The following is a 19,349-nucleotide window of genomic DNA, read 5'->3' as shown; positions in this document are numbered from 1 at the left end:
AGTCTCCATGCTCTGTTTCTTCTCTGCTTGATTCCCACGTTCTCTGTTTTCACTGTCCACGAGAGAACAAACTCTCTCTCTCTCTCTGGCTGTGATTATCTTGTTGGTTGGAGATACAGAGAGAGGGAGAGAGTTTTGGTGATTGGAGCATGGCCAGATCGGAGAGCGCAATCTATAAGTTGTGCTTGGTGGGTTCCCTGATTGTGAATCTCTTCTTCGGGGTGAGTCTTTATGTGGGTCGTCGTGCCGCGTGGAAGTGCCGCAGTGATGAGGTGAACATCCGAGGCTCACTGAGTTGGAGCGGGAGAGCGGCGGCTGAGGCCGAGTCGGCCGCGGCGGAGGAGTGCTCCGGCCACGGGAGGGCGTATCTCGACGGGATGGTGGTCGACGGGAGGCCAGTCTGCGAGTGCCACACTTGCTACGGCGGCCCAGACTGCTCCCTCTTCTTGCCCTCTTGCTCTGCCAATGCCGACGGGTTAGTCTCTGCGTCTCAATCAATCCCCGAACAGACAGTTGAACTAATCTCGTCGAGCCACGACAACTAACCCCTCAAGGAAGAACACTCTGACGATCTCAATTGTTAGTTGTTGGTCTAAGTTGAACTCTTGTCGATCATTTACTACAGGACATGAAATCCCTTTTGTTTTCCTTTCTTAAGTTATTAGAACATGCACACAAGTAACTGAATTCGTCACTGTAATAAGGATAGTCGATAGTCTCGTCCCAAATTGGAGACTCGAAATAAAAGGTTTTCCTAAGCAATTCATAGAATCAGTATTGCTATTGGCCCTTTGAAACATTCTGTGTCGTTCGCGTGATGCTGATGAGATCGATGAGGACTTCATTAGATTCTTGTTTTTCTATTCTGGGAGATTACAATTCCGGCACAGAAACTCCACCATTTTCTCCTTTTCTGGAGGGATAAAAGATCGGTCTTTTAAATCCTGTATTATGGTAGATGTGCTTCCTTAAGGATACACATACAGCAGGATCACGTAACTTTTGATTAATATGTCTTCCGCAGATAGATGTTAGATGCGCGCATGTAACTTTTCACCTCAGTTTATCATTCGAGATGTGAAAATTGACATGTTCACCTAAGCATCACCATCTTCAATGCGATATTGAAGTTATAGGCCTTGAGCGTGATTCTTTGTTCCTTTTCACATTTTGCAAAAATTCATGGATAAGTGGTTCACCTGCATGTGTCTCTTATGTATCGGAAGCGTTCTTCCACTCGGCACGTATTGGAGTTCTATGTTTCAGGCTTCCATGGTCCTGTTGGGCTATATACGACCTTGTGTTCGTAACAGTTTGAGGTTTTAGAACAAGGAGCGGCGTTTACCACTCTTTCGAGAATTCCTTAATTCAGTCCATAAATTTCATTCCTTTTTGTTTTTGTTTGGTTGCAGGGGAGATCCATTGTTCTTGGAGCCATTCTGGAAGCAGCATGCAGAGAGCAGTGCAGTAGTGGTGGCGGGGTGGCACAGGATGAGCTACTCCTTCAGTGACCAGACCACCTTGTCCAAAGAGCTTGAGTCTCTCCTCAGGAAGCTCCACTCCCTGGTTGGGAATGCCATCACAGACGGCAAACACATCTTGTTTGGTGGTGGCTCTACCCAACTCCTCGCTGCTGCTGTCCATGCTCTCTCTCCTGGCAACTCTTCACTTCCTGCTTCAGTTGTGGCCTCCATTCCCTACTATGCGGTTAGCATTTTCCCTTTTGTGAGCTTGTTGTGATTCATCCTGCACCATCCTTTTGCTCAATTTCGACGTAATTTCGCCTTTTGGGTATCACTGTTTTTTTTTTCCCCTTCTTCGCAGCTTTATCAAATGCAAACAGAGTTCTTCGACTCGGCAGGCTGCAGCTTTCAGGGAGACACGGCCCGGTGGAACAACGCGACCAACACCACCAGAGACATCATCGAGTTCGTGACTGCACCGAACAATCCCGATGGACAGTTGAATGAGGCCGTTCTCCATGGCCCTAATGTCAAAACTATTTACGACCGTGCTTATTACTGGCCACATTTCACAGGGATTCCTTCCCCAGCAGATGAGGACCTCACCATCTTCACCATCTCTAAGCTCACTGGTCATGCCGGTAGCAGATTCGGGTAAATATATCAAAACCCTTTTAACTTTTTTTGCTCAGATTCTAATGTTTCCTGCTATATATTCACGGTTCAAATGGTACTTTGATGTTGCTGATCAATTAGCTGACTGTATCACAGCTCTAAGTAAAACCTTCTAGCTTACCCAGTGGCAGATCACTTGTTTCATTTGTTAACTTTGGCTAAAAACAGATGGGCATTCGTAAGGAATGAAGAGGTGTACCAGAGGATGTACATGTACCTCGAATTGAACACGATAGGCGTGTCGAGGGACACTCAGTTAAGAGCTCTGAAGCTTCTGAAAGTGCTCATCGAAGATGGAGGGAGGGAAATATTCGAGTTTGGATACAAGACAATGACCAAACGTTGGGAGAGACTGAGGAAGGCACTGTCCATGTCGAAAAGATTCTCTCTCCAGAAAATCCCACCTGAAAACTGTACCTTCTTCCAGAAAGTCAGGGATCCAACTCCAGGTGAGGTTTTGCCACAATCCTGGAACTTATTCATAACTGTCAGGACAAGTCCCATTAATTGATCATACTGATATCTTGGAAATGCTGCACAGACCCATATATATAGGAAAAGAAAGAGAATCACCTTGATACTAAACCGGATCGAGTCCGGATCTTCTAGAAAATGGGAAGATGTAGGAGTGAAGGTGATATGACAACAGATTGATATAAACATATGAGGACTTGCCAGAATCATTCTTTTCAAAATAATGCACTTTCTATCAGCTTTTGACTGAAGAATGGCTTAGTAATGCCCTCTGCGATCATATTGACATGGATTTAGAAGAAAATCGTTCTTATGTTATGCATCAGCATTACTGTAAGACCACCAGCCTGACTTATATCCTTGCACTTTACCCAAATTCCTAGGAGTATCGATGTGAGTTCAGTCTCTCTTTTTTTTTTTTTTTCAAGCTATATTCTTTTTCACAAGTTTAACTCGAGCATTTATGGCAGCTTATGCATGGGTGAAATGTGAGAGGGAGGAAGATAGGAACTGCCTTGAGATCCTAAATGCGGCCAAAATCCTCGGTAGAGGAGGGAGCGTGTTCCATGACGACGATCGATACACGAGGCTCAGCCTCATCAGGAGCGACGACGATTTCGATTTGTTGATAAGCCGTTTAGAGAAGCTAGTCTCCGGGGAAGACGGAGCCAAAACCATGTGATTGTGAAGAAAGAAAAAGGGGTCAATCTTGCGTTGATCTGCGATTCTGGATGAAAGTGATTAAATCGTGGGATCTTATGTACATTTCCCGTGCAGTAGAGAGAGTGTCATGACTATTGACCTCTTTAAGAAAGAGTAATATGGTAGATCTTAAATTTGTAGCTTATTACAGACATTTGTGGAATACCTGCCAATAAAGCAAGACTGTATACATTTTTCTTTTTACCTGTAGAAATCATACACTGCGCTTGATGATCATCCTCCTTGAGATGTATGGTTCCCTCAAAGCGTTCATCCTCCTGTAGTTGTGCATCCACACCACGTTCACTCTGCCCTTTGCTTGGATGCACTCTCTAGCCCTAGTCTGTTCCCAGTTAAATTGCTCAAACAGCTTTGTCTTTCTGGGCATAGATTGCGAAACAACTTAAGCATCTACCCTTTGCTCGAAAAGTACTATAGAGTTGGAAATGAATTAGAAACCATGAGTGCACACAGCACAGCAGAGGGCTTCCCATGTCTCAGACAGTGAAAAAGAGTCCTAGTGCTTGATGACTTCGCAGTGCAACCCTAAACTGGAGAGGCATGGGAGTTTCATGGGCTAAAAGTATACTACACGTGCCAAAACTTATCGATTGAGAGGGTCTGTTTAGCGCCCTCAATAAGAAAATAACCTTCAATTACTTTCAAAGTAGAAATGGATTAAACCAAGCCCTAAAAACTTATCGGGAGAAGCGAGGCAATAAATAATCAAATAAACTCCAACATATCTTATTTAAATAATTGACTCAAAGGAGTAATTTGGATTGGAGAGGTATTTGGAGGACTTTTTATCTTGGAAAAAAATTAAATAAATGATCATCGAACTTTCATCTAATGTGTGATGTCATCCCTGAAATTTTAATTAGTTCAATGTAGTCTCTCAAATTTTGGTACATGTTCAATTTAATTCCTTAATTATATGAAAAATATTCAACGTTGCTCCAGAACTTGAACCAATGATAACATTAGATATTTTCATATAATTCATTGAACAAATTTTAATATTTTAACGTTGTACATTTAGCTAAAGTTCATGGGCCAATCTTATAATTTTCCCTTCTACTTTTAACTTTCACTTTTGATTCATTTCTTACTTATTATTTTGCATAGAACATTACTCGAAAGATCAAAATTAATAGAAACTTTCTTCTGAGCAAAACATTATGCTGAATTATTTTTTTGTAAGCCTAAAGAGAAGTCGCAATCGATCAACCCTCATTCTCAATTCATCACCATCAAAGAGATAAGGGGTCCAAGGAAATCTATCCTCGACTGTTCAGCACCAACGATAGTGCATAGCGATGCCCAAAAGGGCCACAACCAGATGCCTAATCTACGAGAAAATAGCACCAATATAAGTTCAAGGAAAAAACCATCAAAAATCTTAAATTATGTCCACTGTGACATATTTACCCCAAACTTTTTCTACCACGCCTCCGCACGCCACGAGATCTCGAAATTATACTCAAAAGGGCCCAAATTCGTGCAGAAAATCCAAAAGAAAGTAAATGAAAAAAAAAAAAACATCAGCACACGTGTACCATGATGTCGGGACATGGGCAAAATCACATATGGTACCTTGAATTTTCTTGCGAACGTCAAGGGTAACAATGTACCATGATGTCGTGCCCCCTTTTTTTAAAAAAAAAAAAAAAGGAGCTTGAGTGCAAAGAGCACATATGGTACCTTGAATTTTCCACCTTTAGGAACCGGAACCGGCCACCTCTAGTCAAGGGGGATCAATTATTCATAGAGTGGTCCACGTGGGCGCTTCCCATTTGTTGGAGCTTGGACGTGATTGATGACACAGAGCAAAGAGTAAAATCCGTCACCTTCATGTCATTTTCTAACGGTTTTCACCAACTTTAGACTATTTCACCCGCCATTCTCCCCGCTCTGTCTGTGATTCCCTCATCCTTGTTCTCTGTTTCACTATCCTCAACAGGACAAACTCTCTCTCTCTCTCTCTCTGTAAAAATCTTGTTGGTTGGAGATACAGAGAGAGGGAGAGAGTTTTGGTGATTAGAGAGCATGGCCTGATCAGAGAGCTCAATCTATAAGCTGTGCTTGGTGTGTTCCATGATTGTGAATCTCTTCTTTGGGGTGAATCTTTATGTGGGTCGTCGTTGTGTGTGGAAGTGGAAGTGGAAGGGTTGCAATGATGAGGTGAATAATATCCAGGGCTCACTGAGTTGGAGCGGGAGAGCGGCATGGTGGAGGCCGAGTCAGCGGTGGCGGAGGAGTGCTCGGGCCACGGGAGGGCGTATCTCGACGGGATGGTGGTCGAGGGGAGGCCAGTCTGCGAGTGCAACACTTGCCACGGCGGTCCAGACTGCTCCCTCTTCTTGCCCTCTTGCTCTGCCAAATGCCAACGGGTTAATCTCCACCTCTCAAATCAATCCTGAACAAGTACTTAATCTTCATCTTAATCTTTATCAAGTCAGGACAAGGACAACGGCCAAACTAACTACCCCTACCCCTTAGGGAAGAACACTCTCTGATAATCACAATTAGTTGTTGTTCTAAGTTGAACTCATGTCAATCATTTACTAAACGGGAAATAAAATCATGCTCTTTTTTTTTTTTTTTTTTGTTGCCTGTTTACGTTGTTAGAACGTGCACACAAGCTACTGAATTCGATACTGTAACAAGGATAGCCGATAATTTCCATCCCGAATCAGATTCGGAATAAAAGGTTTTCTTGTATTCGTTCGTAACAGTTTTAAGATCTAGAACAAAGAGCCGCGTTTTCAACTCTTTCCAAAATTCATTGTTTCAGTCCATTAAGGGAAAAATCGGGGTTGCAGGGGAGATCCATTGTTCTTGGAGCCATTCTGGAAGCAGCATGCAGAGAGCAGTGCAGTAGTGGTGGCAGGGTGGCACAGGATGAGCTACTCCTTCAGTGACCAGACCACCTTTTCGTTGTCCAAGGAGCTTGAGTCCCTCCTCAGGAAGCTGCACTCCCAGGCTGGGAATGTCATCACACATGGCAAATACATTGTGTTTGGTTGGCTCAATTTTGATGGGATTTTGCCTTTCGGGTATGGGTGCTTTTCTTCTTTTTTTTACAGCTTTATCGAATGCAAACAAAGTTCTTTGACTCGGCGGCGGACTGCAGCTTTCAGGGGACCAACACCACCAGAGACATCATCGAGTTGGTGACTGCACCGAACAATCCCAATGGACAGTTGAATGAGGCCGTTCTTCATGGCCCTAATGTCAAAACAATTCACGGCCGTGCTTTTATTGGCCGCATTTCACCGGAATTCCTTCCCCGGCAGATGAGGACCTTACCATCTTCGCCATGTCTAAGCTCACTGGTCATGCCGGTAGCAGATTGGGCTAAATTTACTAAAGCCGTTACTCTTTTTCCCAAGATCCTGTTGTTCACTGCTGTATATTCACAGTTCATACTTCCCACAGCTGCTCTATGCTCATTAAATTTCAAATTGCTCAGTAAAAATGCTATTGGAATCTTCTAGCTTACCTATTGGAATTGGAGCATCATTCCTTTCATTGTTGACATTGGCAAAAAACAGATGGGCATGGATAAGGAATGAAGAGGTGTACCAAAGGATGAACTGGTACGTGCAAGTGAACACAATGGGCGTCTCGAGGGACACTCAGTTAAGAGCTCTGAAGCTTCTGAAAGTGCTCGTTGAAGATGGAGGGAGGGGTATATTCGAGTTCGGATTCAAAACGGTGAACAAACGTTGGGACAGACTGAGGAAGACACTGTCCATGTCAAACAGATTCTCTCTACAGAAAATCCCACGTGAGAACTGTACCTTCTTCCAGAAAGTTAGGGAACCAACTCGAGGTGAGATTTTGCCACAATCCTACAACTTATTTACATACAACACGAGGAGTCAATGTGATATGACAACAGATCAAACATAAACGTATGTAGACTAACTGAGCTTCTATCAACAACAGACAGGTGTCACACAGCTTTTGTCTGAAAAATAGAGCTTAGAAATGCCCTTTGCAAATCTATAGACATGTAGTTACAAGAGGATGTTTCTTTTGTTATGCATCAGCAGAACTGTAGAACCACCAGCCTGACTTAATAGTTCACATTAGCCCAATTCCTAAGAGTGCCAGATCAGATGTGAGTTTTCCTCTTTATTAAGCTATCTACTTTTCACAAGCTGACGAGCACTTGTGGGCAGCTTATGCATGGGTGAAATGTGAGAGGGAGGAAGACAGGAACTGCTTCGGGATCCTAAACGCGGCCAAAATCCTCAGTAGAGGAGGGAGCTTCTTCCACGACAAAGACAGATATGCGCAGCTCTGCCTCGTTTTGAGCAAGGACGATTTCAATGCGTTGATAAGCCTACTAGAGAGGCTAGTCTCCGGGGAAGATGGAGCCAAAACCATGTGATTGCAAAGAAGAAAGGTAGATCTCATCTCATCTCGCGTTTGATCCAATTCATTGCTTCCCCCTGCCACAGAGAGACCATATGCCAAAACATAGCCATCAGCAAGGCATTCATATGTTCCAACACTAGTCATTGTACAAGAAAAATTTTACTAAATTCCCCCACAAAATTGGAAAGACAAAACTATGAACACAAGCAATATGCTAGCTTTCGGATCGGTAAATAACTCTCTCGTCAAATGATGAAGAAGTGGTTTGAACGAAAAAGATCATGATCAGATCAGATTTAAGGACCATTTGTTTTTTGTGATTTTTTTATGTTTTATTTTCTTATATGTAGTACAACTATGTATCTTTTCTTGACTATTGACCTCTTTAAGAAAGAGTAGTATGGTAGATTTTAAATTTGTAGCGTATTACAGACATTTATAAAATACCTACCGATAAAGCAACACTGTATATATTTTTCTTTTCGTGGAGAGCCGCTTTTAGTTGTAGTTTTTGCATCTGTAAAGATCATACGCTGTGATTGATGGTCATCCTCCTCGAGACGTGTGATTACTCAAACTGTCATCCTCTTGAAGATGTGCATCCACACTACATTCACTCTGCCCTTGCTGGTATGCACTCTGTAACTCTAATCTGTTCCCAGTTAATTGCTCAAACAACTTTTTCCTTTTTGGCCATAGATTGCGGAACAACTGAACCATCTACCCTCTGCTCGAAAAGTACCATAAAGTTGAAAATGAATTAGAAACCATGGGTGCACAGCACAGCAGAGGGATCCCAAGTCCAGACAGTAAAGAGCCCCGGGCTTGATGGCTTCACAGTGCAACCCTAAACTGGAGAGGCATAGGAGTTCCATGTCAACATGGGACACGAGAATAAATCCATTTCGAACTCATGAATGCATGCGAAGGCCGCACACGCCAATGGTGAAGAGTTTTTCTATATGTTCGCCCGTTTATAAATGACAAAAATATATTAAAAAGAAACAGAGAATGCCTACCATAGTGCCAAGATCTGAATTGAAATAATACTCAAGACTCCGTACTTTTTATTCATGTGAAACTGTGTAATGTGTTGACTCTGAATGTCCTCAACATAATTTAGCATTAACAATACTCATTTGTCAGAAGAAAATGTTACAAAATCAGGTACTCTCTGCAAATGGGGTCTTTTCACCTTCTTCCCCCTCCTCCCCTGTTTCTGCCTTTTTTTAATTCTTCATTACATCTATGACAGCCATCCGATTCGACCTGTGCCGCACTCACTAACAGGATTGTCCCAGATGGTCTTGATATATTCAGAGCTGATGAATAAAATACAGAGCAAAATTTGCTTCTGATCAACTAACTCCAGAAGCCCTATACAACAATCGACTTTTTCAGTACTCCAGTTTGTCTATGCTTTAAAACAGGCATCCTCCGCCTAAAGAGTATGCAGATAAATGCAAGGACAATAATAACTAAAAGAAAGTACACTCCCAAGTGAGCATTCCAAACAAAGCCCATTAATTCAATACTGCTCCTGCCGCTGCAGCTACAATCACATATACTTTTTAGCTGATTTTCCACCGTAGTAGCTATGGGATCCAGAATAAAATCCAGAGTCATAGCTCCCTCTTCCAACCAGATGGTCGTGGTCTTCGGCTTGTACCCAGGCATAGATGCCACAACTGCAGAGAAGATAATTTAAGTCACAATGAGTAATTATTCTAACCGGAGTACTGACAAGAACATTGATATAACCAACAAGCGCGTGATGCAGTCAAAAAATGCTTTTCCTTGTTGTTAAGAGTTAAATACTTTCCAGTAAGATCACTAGATACTCATAATAACACAACAGCAAATAATGAAGTACCTTCATATTTTGCTCCAGGGGCAAGCATCCTATGGTAATCAGCAAGTCCTCTACTAGCTTTAATCTGCTGAGTAAATTAAAAACACACAGCATCTTAGAAAGGAAAAATAAATGAAACTACCAACACAACTACATAACCCTAATAGACAGAATCACCCGCACTTCAAACAGCCTATACATTTTTAAACCACAGAGATCACTACTACATGGTGATCATGAATGAACAAGACAACAAATGGCTTCTGCACGCAAACAAATTTGGACTAAAACAAATGCTGGGACATACAGTGCTATTTATTCCCTTGATCAGGACGAAGCCAGGCAATGGCCTTCCGCTATCCGAAGAGTAGATTCTTCCATGAACTCCAGTCTGTACGAAGTTATAGAAAAAAACGATTACACAACTTTGCATAGCTTTGTATTACATGTAAAATAAATTTTTTTGTCAGTGTTGGGTTTTCATTTTTTTTCCTACTTCTCAAAAAAGACGTCTGCATACTATAAAACTATGTACAGAGCACTAACCTTAATAACACTGGCAACAAGATTAAGCATGCTCCGTTTGTTGTACTCCCATAGAGTGGGAAGCTGCAAATTTACACAAATAGAAAGCTCAAGCAAATTGATCACTTCCCGAATACAAGAATGAATAGATTACCTCATGCCAGTAATGAGTCAAAGCGATGTGAAAAAAAAAATATTATTGGTCGGTTTCAGCATTGAATTCGGCTCTCCTATTCTAACTAGGAAGCAGCTAAGGGTCAAAATACCGGAACCAGATCCGTACGGTAATTAGAATCTGTCCGGATTGCACATGTTCTTAACTCAATTATCTAATTTACAAGATTTGGTTAATCATGTTGATCCATTTTCTGGAGAAATTATTTGGCAGAGTGAAGAAAATTATATCAACAGCAAAATGCAAGTTCCAAACCACTAAATGATGGTCGCGATAAGTAAAGCATACAAATTGACTCTTTTGGGAGCAAACCTCACTAGCATTTGGCCATTTATTGTCACTAATTTCCAATGTCAATTCGAAACAGCCACCATGGATATAGTTCCAGTCTTGCATGCCACCATATATCGGATACCTAGAGCAAGTTAAGCAATATCATTAATGAACATTTTTTAAAGAGTCAAATGCCAGGTGACATACTTTCTCCTTTGCAAAGTCCAGGGGCTCACTTCACAGATGTATAAGATGAAAAACACTGGAAAAGATCAGCACTTCCTATATTATGAGCTACAATGGATTAACCTCAAAACTGTCATACCAAGCTGCTCCATTCGTAATTCCTCCTTCAAATTCTTTACTCAATGACATGTTACGGTGAGAGCGACTGTATATACTTGACATGAACCGAAAGGTTTCATCATCAGGGCTGGCAAAGTAATGTCTCCTGTATTTTAAGATTGTCAATAGTCATTGAGAATACAAGATATGAAAGAAAAGCATCAAATACTGCATTAATTTATGAAAAGTTATCAAGAACAAATCAAGTATGGCAATAAAAGATCACACAAAAAATTTTGATTAATGTGCAGCTCCCGTCTATCTTCTGCTGCCCCTCTAAAACTAAATGATTTCAATGTTTTCATTACTACAGAAGGATGACTTAACCTAACATAGGAGTAATACAGAAAAGGTTTGGGACACACTGCAAACTGTAGATCAAAACAGAACCTACATATTATCTGGAGATTCAATTCACAAGCATAGTGAAATATAGACCATTGAATGCAAAATGTAATAATGCCTAGTATATCTGGCAAAGAAGATGCAGGACAACAGAGATCAAAGTGACAATAGGCAAATTCCCAAGATATGTGGCCCACGAGTTCAACATATGATCCAGAAAGTTGGACAATCACCTCCTGTCCTCCGTTCCATCCCATGGATAATTTGCAACCAGTGCACCCTGAGAAATAATAAGAGTTTGCACCTTGTTACATTCATTGTTCAACTGAATCTTCCAGATTTAAAATTTTAACCGCATAACAAATGGGAGGGGATTATGCATCGATAAATAAGTATAAATCATGCGTCATCATCAAAGGCCCTCCCAGCATAACAGGATCTAGTACGAAAAAACGAAGAGCTGAATTTAGTACCCCATGCAAGGAAGCAGATGCTGTGAAATGAATCTCTCTCAACCATCTCATAATTGCCCTTGTTTCGGGCTGTCGTGAACTTATGTCTTCATTCATTGGAAAGAACTGCCCTTTCATAAAAAACATACAGTATAAGATAATACAACAAAACTAAAAGGAAAGGGAACATTGATCGTCAATCATGGAAGGAGAGAAGTCTTTTCTTTACACATAATATACAAGAAGGAAATTGCTTCGCTAATAACTGCAAGAATGCAAGAATAATATCCAAATACATGACAAATCCTCAAAGGAAGAAAGCATGCATGATAAGATCTTCCCGACTAGAAGGAAAAAAAACAAAGGGAAAAGGAGAACATTTGTTAAATTCCACCGTGAATCATCATCATATAGATCTTCAATCAATGCAAGCCATCAAATTTGGATTCAATTGCAAGACTTGCATCATTGCAAGACCCGAAGACTTGTTCCACTATTGAGCTTATAGATGAAGGAAGCAATTATTACCATTATTTGACTAGGATAACAAGGCATTAAAGAAACAATCATTATACATGGGTCATTATGATGAAAGAAAAGACACCTCAGAAAATGTCTGATCAGGAGTAATCATTCAGGACAGGTGAAAAGAGCAATGCCCAGGGAAAGCCCCAGAATTCCAATATTAAGCTTTTCACCATATCCTCCAAGGCAAACTACTCTCCATCCTTCTTTTAAATGCCCACTATCCTCTTTAAAATTCTAGGAACAAATATTTATGATGATCCTAGAGTTCCCAATTTGTAAATTTTTTCAGTTATCATCTTTCAGTTCTTAGTTCCATCTAACCAGATGGTTAAAACTTGAGTCAACAAATACATGGTTAATTTTTCAATGCACCATTTTTTTTTTCGGTCGAACAATGCAGCATTTAAATGCACGTTATATTCACTCTTTTTACCATGAAAAGGGAGTCGACTTTATATAAGTAAACCTGGTCCATGGATAAACTTTTTTCTTGCGGATGAACTACAGAGACAACTTTCTTCCTTAACACTAAGCCCATGCATGGCAAGCTAGAGCACATTATAATCTTTAGAAACATACAGATTGCAGCAATAATAAACTACCTGATCAGGAAAATCTCGATTTAAATCAATGTTATTGGCGTTTCCGCGCCTTCTAAGTGTGAATCCATCTGGGTTCATGGATGGAAGTAAATGAAGGTGGACATTCTCCACAATCATTTTTGCCTGCAGACACCAGTATTGGAAGATAAGACATCAGAATGCTTAATTATATCTACGCCTGAATGAGTAAGACTGTAATGAGCAGAATGCTACTTCTTAAGGTGCTACTTCTTAAGATACATTACCAGACAGAAGATTTAAATAGCACACCATCCATACAAATGCACAGATATAGATGGATCAGTTAGAGGCCAAACATGACCCACAACGCAAGTCATAAGAAGAAGCTATAAACCAATCAAGTCATGTTGATGTCTGGTATGTTTTTAGTGAATCTAGAGTTCCTCGATATGAATGGATATGCAGGGATGCGGATGATTAGCTTAATGAGTACCATCGAAGAGTGAGGAATGAAGCCAACCCTCTACATTGATGATATTAAGGAAAGAAAGAGAGAGAGAAGGAGGAGGGGGGAAATTACCAATGGATCCTTCAAGTAATTATCACAAATCCAATTCGCTAGAAGCATCAGAAGCTCACGACCAACAGGTTCATCCCCATGCACATTTCCTACGAACTGTAAAAATTTGACAAAATGGGAAATTTTCAATTTACTTTAGTTTGTGGCTAAGCTGTGAAAGATATTGAAAGATCAAGAAGGGTGATCTCAATTCACCTAGAGAGAAGGAAACTAAGAGCAAAAGCCATTTCTCATAAACAAAACACAAAGCGCGGAAAACATCTACAAGTTATCTATGAATTAGTCAAGAGATGGGTTTCCCAGGAAGTAAAACATCATCAGTTCTGGATTCAACCTTCAGACCCTAAGTTCTGACCTCCGAATCAGAGAAAAGGATGGTAAGTCATGAAATGCATGTGTCCCAAGGGTCTGGGTCTCCTGAATATAAACAGCATGCATCTTCAACATGAAAGTGCCAGAAGAAAATAGCATCCAACTAGTTGACTTAGCCGAGCACAGTGCAACATTAAACAATGGAAAAATTTTGATAAAGTAACAATCATCAAGCAGCTGATGCCATTAAGCTAAAAAAGAACCCTTAGAGAATGAGGAAGGTTGCAGTGAGTGATGAGACTGGTGCATAGTTCCTCAAGAACCTCCGAAAAAAATGTTGGAATAGATAAATGTCAGACAAAGACAGATTTAGTTGGCCTAGGCCTTTCAAGGGCAAACTAAGATGTGCACCAACTTGGAAGGAACTTACTCCTAAGAAGAAGGTGATAACATAATGAATGGCATGAATGAAAAGGAAAACTTAAAGGAAGATTAATGCTTTAATTGTAATGGTACGAAATGACAAACGTCAAAAGTATTCATGTAATGGAGACCATTACATTCATAATGGCGCACCAGTGAATCTCACCATCTTTCAGTTGAACATATCATAACCCATTGCTAAATTCCGTCCATCCGAGTTAAATAAGATTGCAGGAACAAAGGGTAAGTCAAATAATTGTTTGGCATCAATGCCATGTACAACACACTTAAGACCATTGTTTAAGGATGAAATTAAGAGAAGCAGGGAGGAGAGATTTACTTTAAATGCAGGTTCAGCCTCTTCTATTCCAGGTTTGTCAGAGATCTCTATAACCCACTGTGGCCAGTTTATCAGAAAGGCCAGTTTAGCAATCAGTCAGAGAGCCATATGGAAAAAAGAAAAAGACTTCACAGGCTAAAACCGAGAAATTCAATACCAGGGGCACTCCATCAACACTTTTCCCAATACTGATGTCCATCACAACGAATCCCTCAAAGAGAGAAGCAAATAACGAGTCAGCATCACCACATATAGTCTGAATTTTGATTATGAGAGATATCATGCGATGCACTGATATAATCACAAGAAAGCATCAACAGAAATTCAAAGAATCACCTGTATATCCTAGAAATATTGCCACATCTCCGGTCAAAAGCTTTCACAGCCTTTTCAAGATCAGAATTGGTCATATACCCACGAGCCACATCGGAACTGCGGAAAAGAAATTACAAAGAGAAACAAAGATCGATACTTCAGACTTTGGACGTCCAACAGCTGACTATAGAGAAGAGAAATATTACACAAGCCAAAAAGCAGAAAGCCCCAGAGATCGCATACCTCACTGCCGGCCGCTCCCCGAACAAATGCCTCGCGACCCCAGCATAACCATCAGTTGCAAAGCCTGCGAGCATCAATAAACAAAGCGAAGCCAACCCAGATAAGAAAAAACCGTCCCACGCGAAAATTCGTAGCGAGGAAGTCATGTGAAGCGAAAGGGACCTGCTGAAGAGAGGGATCGACTCTCGCCGCCTCTGGCTCGGGCGTGACCGAACAACGAAGAGAGACCAAGATGGAGGAGGTACAAATAGAAGGCGAGCTTCATCTTGCCCTCACTTCGCGGGTTGATGGCGCTCGTTCTTCTCTGGAACGAATTGCGTAATAAGCTCCGGGATCAGATTCATTCGGGTGGGGACGACGCTGCCGGGGGGGGGTTTCATTCAGCTGAAGGAGTGTCCGTTTCGCATTGTCGCGCAGAGACAGAGAGAGAGAGAGAGAGAGAGGAGAAAACTGAAGCTGAAAGTAACGCGTCGCACGCAGATCAGATCATCGATCAGGACCGGCGAATTCAAGGATCCGTTGACTTGAGTCCAAATCCCACGCAGCCTTTTCGTGCTGTGCTCGTATCTTCTCATAGGATCTGTCGAACGTAAAGGTAGAATCATGTGGGTGTTATTTGTGGCCGGTTGCATCAAGTTACATCGCAAGAGAAAAAAGAACAAAAATTTTCTTCATTAGGTCGGTCCACGTATGACATTAGGCAACTTTTCGTTTGATTAAATAGCGATTCTTTTCCCTCTCGCAAGATGTAAATATTAATGGCGTCGACAACTTTGATTTAGAATGTTTATGATATAAATAATCTTTTAAATGAAGTGACTATAACAATCTCAAAAAAAAATCAATATGACATTTTATTTGTTACTCTCTCTCTCTCTCTTTTTCTTTACTTTTTTCCTTTTTCTATTTTTTTATTCATTTCGTCGATGGCCAATGGGCCACCCTCACTGGCCATAGGCAAGCCCTAGGCGAGGTTGCTCTCGAAAGCCACAAGTGAGGCCGGCCCTCAGCAAATCTAGGCTAGAGTCCAAGGGCAACCTCGCCCAAATTTGGGAAGGGTTTGGGTGAGGATTGCGAACCTTACTAACGGTCGGTGAGGGTTAAGGGGGCCTTCACTAGTTGTCAACCGCAACAAAAAAAATATGAGAAAAGGGAAAATAAAAAATAATTTAGAATTAAAATTATCTTTGGACGAAAATGCCTTTAACCTACCAGAATATTTAGCCGGCCAATGCTAGGCCCTTGTTTGAAAATGTCATAGCCACTTCATGCCCTTATTTAAAATTGAATAACTACTTCAAACTCTTATTTGAATTAAGGTCCATTTCGGACTTTTATTTGAGAAAATGAGGGCACTTTGTTCCCTTTTTAAAAAAATTTCCCAAAAAATAAGATGATTATGGTTTATCGGTTCTAGAGTGAAATTCCAAAAATTACCCTTTTTGGAAAAGTTTCAAACTTGATCGATGTGGAGACTTTGGAACGAAAAGAAAGAAATGTGGAGGCCATGTCGTAATCTAAGCATTAATGCTCTACTGAGTCTACTCTACCATAAATAAAATTAAGAAAAAAAAAAGTACTCAAATTTTTTTGTTGCGTGCCATTTTCAAGTCCATTGTTTTGCTCCACTCCACTTCGATTTTTTCAAAAGTGCGGCAATCTCTACTCGCAATATGCATTAACTGTCCCTTCTTTTTTTTTTAACTTCTCTCCTTATAATGAAGATCAATATTAATGATCATGACTTTACTTCTAGTACGTTACGACTACAACAAACCGATATATTAATCACGACAATAAAATTCAGGCAAGTTTTCAAAAAACTTGGACATTTGATGATAAAATCTTATTATCGTTTCATATTATTTAATTAGATAAATGTAAGTATCTACCTGATATTTCATCTGAACTTGATATGATATTATCGACTATTTTTTTTGTGCAAGTGAGAATTAACATGCTATAAGATTACGGGATTATAACATAAAGATGAAATTAGGAAAAAGTCTAAAACACTTTTAATCAATCATTTCAACATAAAAGTACCATATTTTACTTGGAGGGGTCCTAATTAGTGGATTAATACTTAATACATGGGACTACCCAGATAATTGGCAAAGTTTAAAGCCGGGTCGGGTCAAAGGAATAGTAGAGAAACACCAGGGGAGGGCAAAAACGTCATTGCGCGTAGCTAAAGACCGTATATAAGGTCACCCCAAACCCTAGTTCTCTGCACTGCCCCGCGAAGAGAAAGAGTGTCGTGACTCCGCCACCTGCCGCCGAGCCTCCGTATCCCGTGTCAATCGCGATGGTAAGAACTGGCGGCCCCTCCTTTTAGCTTGATTCTCTGCCTTTTGTTTCCCCTTCGTAGTTCCGAGTGGTTTGACGATCGAAGTGTGTGTCCGTGATTTTTGCGGTGTGTTTGAAAATGGGCAGTCGCTGGTGGCGAACGAGGATTTCCAGCACATCCTGCGTGTGCTGAACACCAACGTCGATGGGAAGCAGAAGATCTTGTTCGCCCTCACCTCTATCAAGGGTATCGGCCGCCGCTTCGCCAACATCGTCTGCAAGAAGGCCGACGTCGATATGAACAAGAGGTTCGGTTCCTCTTTTTGCTCCTGTGTCAACCGTTATTGCTTGTATGGCTAATGTGGAAGTATCGTTGAGATCCGCATTTAATTGTGGTGCGAGCTTGCATTCCTTTTGGATAATCGAGTATGATGTATACGCGTGTTTGGTAGTTTGAAAAAAATTGTCACTTTATTGGTTTACGCTAGGAGAATCTCCCGATTAGATGTCTCTATTGAACTATTAGAGTGGACAAAGGTAAGTTTCGTGGGTCCTAGCTGTTTCGAGGTGCTAGTTTTATGCCGCCACTCACACTGGCACCCGGATTTGATCGTTTCAGTCTAATATTGGAGGTCAGTTTCTAGTCGTCATCATTATATGAGTTGGTCTTCAGTGATCTTGAAACAGTCTTTTCGTGGTTGGCAACTGCTAAACTGCATGGGTTTTGGTCTAATGCTAAGGGAATTAGCTACTAACTTGTAGCCATTGCCACTTATATGGATAATATGAGAAAAATGATGTCTTGGAGCGTTTTGTCGTGTGAACTGAGCAAGAATTGGGACGATCGGTGGTCCTTGTTTCTTTTTCTAAACTGAACTACTTGACCGGAAGATAGTGGAGATGATTAGTTTAACCTTCTGTTGAGTCTTATTTGTTTTAAACTTTCCAACAGTGCATCTACTGGTTTAAGAAATTGTTAGTTCTAGCATTTGATATACGTGTCCAGTGAATGATTTGTTTCTGAAATCCTTGCAAAATGATTGGCATTTCTGCTGTATGTTGGGCCTAATGCGGGGAGTCTCTTTTGCCGCCAGGGCTGGTGAATTGACTGCTGCAGAACTAGACAACCTCATGGTCATTGTTGCCAACCCCCGTCAGTTCAAGATTCCAGACTGGTTTTTGAACAGAAAGAAGGATTACAAAGATGGAAAGTACTCTCAGGTTGTCTCAAATGCCCTGGACATGAAGCTGAGGGATGATTTGGAGAGGTTGAAGAAGATCAGGTGACTCCAACATATGCTCATTTTTCTTGCTGTGTATTGGTTTACAGTGCTGTCCCGTTAAGACAATTTGTTACTTTCTCATTTTGTACAAGTATGTGCTGGGTAGACCATTGTGTGCATCGCAACCCTTAAACATGTCCTAAATTGATTCTTCCCTAATTGCAACTGTGGAAGCTAGTAACCAGCTTTGCTAGTAGTCGTCTCTGCTAGTTTGGCTTGACATAACTTACTTTATTTCGGGCATCATCTCTCTAAGTAAGAGGAATCTGGACATGATGATGTAAGTAGCTGACATTAACATTGCAATGCAGGAACCACCGTGGTCTGAGGCACTACTGGGGCCTGCGTGTTCGTGGCCAGCACACAAAGACTACTGGCCGTAGAGGAAAAACCGTTGGTGTCTCCAAGAAGCGTTGAGTTTTGTTCCTTTCAATTATTGGCATTAGATGGAAGGCCTTTGGAGTAGGTCTTCCGTTTGATCTCTGAGTTTAAGTTCCTTGCATGGACTTAGTAGATTTATGACTCAACAATTTTTTCCCTTTTAGTTGTATGTTGTGTTTTGCCCGGTTTTGCTGAAATGGTAGTGCAATTACATGAATCAAATTTTCGAGAGAATGCTGTTTCTCATAATGCCTGCGGTTTTTATTTTCAATTGCAAATGATCATTTAGTTGATATGTGGTCTATGCTGAGTTCATCGAGGATGTGATGACTGCATTGGCTTCTGATGCTAATTGTACCCTTGGCAGACTATGGGGGGCTCGTGGTCCCTTTTGAATTAATGAGGCACATTTGCTAACAGCT

The 19,349-nt window shown here is 41.0% G+C and overlaps 3 protein-coding genes and 1 pseudogene across 6 annotated transcripts; 3 read left to right on the top strand and 1 right to left on the bottom strand.

The window, feature by feature from the left end:
• Positions 1 to 3,515, top strand: LOC115750744 (tryptophan aminotransferase-related protein 3-like). The gene is made up of 5 exons (XM_030688288.2): positions 1 to 475; positions 1,413 to 1,707; positions 1,825 to 2,117; positions 2,307 to 2,587; positions 3,083 to 3,515. Exons 1-5 carry the CDS (start codon positions 150 to 152, stop codon positions 3,292 to 3,294), a joined length of 1,407 nt encoding a protein of 468 aa, XP_030544148.1. The 5' UTR covers positions 1 to 149; the 3' UTR covers positions 3,295 to 3,515.
• Positions 3,516 to 5,363: 1,848 nt separating this feature from the next.
• On the top strand, positions 5,364 to 7,716 carry LOC115750746 (annotated as a pseudogene).
• Positions 7,717 to 8,937: 1,221 nt separating this feature from the next.
• On the bottom strand, positions 8,938 to 15,388 carry LOC115750743 (carboxypeptidase SOL1). 4 transcript variants are annotated; one of them, XM_030688283.2, is made up of 15 exons: positions 15,137 to 15,388; positions 14,975 to 15,038; positions 14,753 to 14,848; positions 14,574 to 14,604; positions 14,417 to 14,473; positions 13,342 to 13,437; positions 12,801 to 12,923; positions 11,692 to 11,796; positions 11,452 to 11,498; positions 10,854 to 10,979; positions 10,568 to 10,670; positions 10,102 to 10,164; positions 9,863 to 9,946; positions 9,577 to 9,643; positions 8,938 to 9,391 (listed from the first exon to the last, which is right to left on the bottom strand). In XM_030688283.2, the coding sequence occupies exons 1-15, from the start codon at positions 15,237 to 15,239 to the stop codon at positions 9,081 to 9,083; spliced, it is 1,476 nt and encodes a 491-aa protein (XP_030544143.2). In that variant the 5' UTR covers positions 15,240 to 15,388; the 3' UTR covers positions 8,938 to 9,080. The 4 variants fall into 4 exon arrangements, with proteins under 4 accessions (XP_030544143.2, XP_030544144.2, XP_030544145.2 ...); XM_030688284.2 differs by having other exon boundaries at positions 9,577 to 9,640; XM_030688285.2 differs by lacking the exon at positions 15,137 to 15,388 and having other exon boundaries at positions 14,574 to 14,627; positions 14,975 to 15,019.
• A 1,782-nt stretch (positions 15,389 to 17,170) lies between these two features.
• On the top strand, positions 17,171 to 19,161 carry LOC115750751 (40S ribosomal protein S18-like). Its single transcript, XM_030688295.2, has 4 exons — positions 17,171 to 17,285; positions 17,411 to 17,571; positions 18,358 to 18,546; positions 18,858 to 19,161. The coding sequence occupies exons 1-4, from the start codon at positions 17,283 to 17,285 to the stop codon at positions 18,961 to 18,963; spliced, it is 459 nt and encodes a 152-aa protein (XP_030544155.1). The 5' UTR covers positions 17,171 to 17,282; the 3' UTR covers positions 18,964 to 19,161.
• Positions 19,162 to 19,349: the final 188 nt, after the last annotated feature.

This window comes from Rhodamnia argentea, chromosome 2 (assembly GCF_020921035.1).
Source record: "Rhodamnia argentea isolate NSW1041297 chromosome 2, ASM2092103v1, whole genome shotgun sequence".
Taxonomy (NCBI): domain Eukaryota; kingdom Viridiplantae; phylum Streptophyta; class Magnoliopsida; order Myrtales; family Myrtaceae; genus Rhodamnia; species Rhodamnia argentea.
Note: the sequence above shows the minus strand (reverse complement) of the source record. Positions and strands in the feature narration are given on the sequence as shown.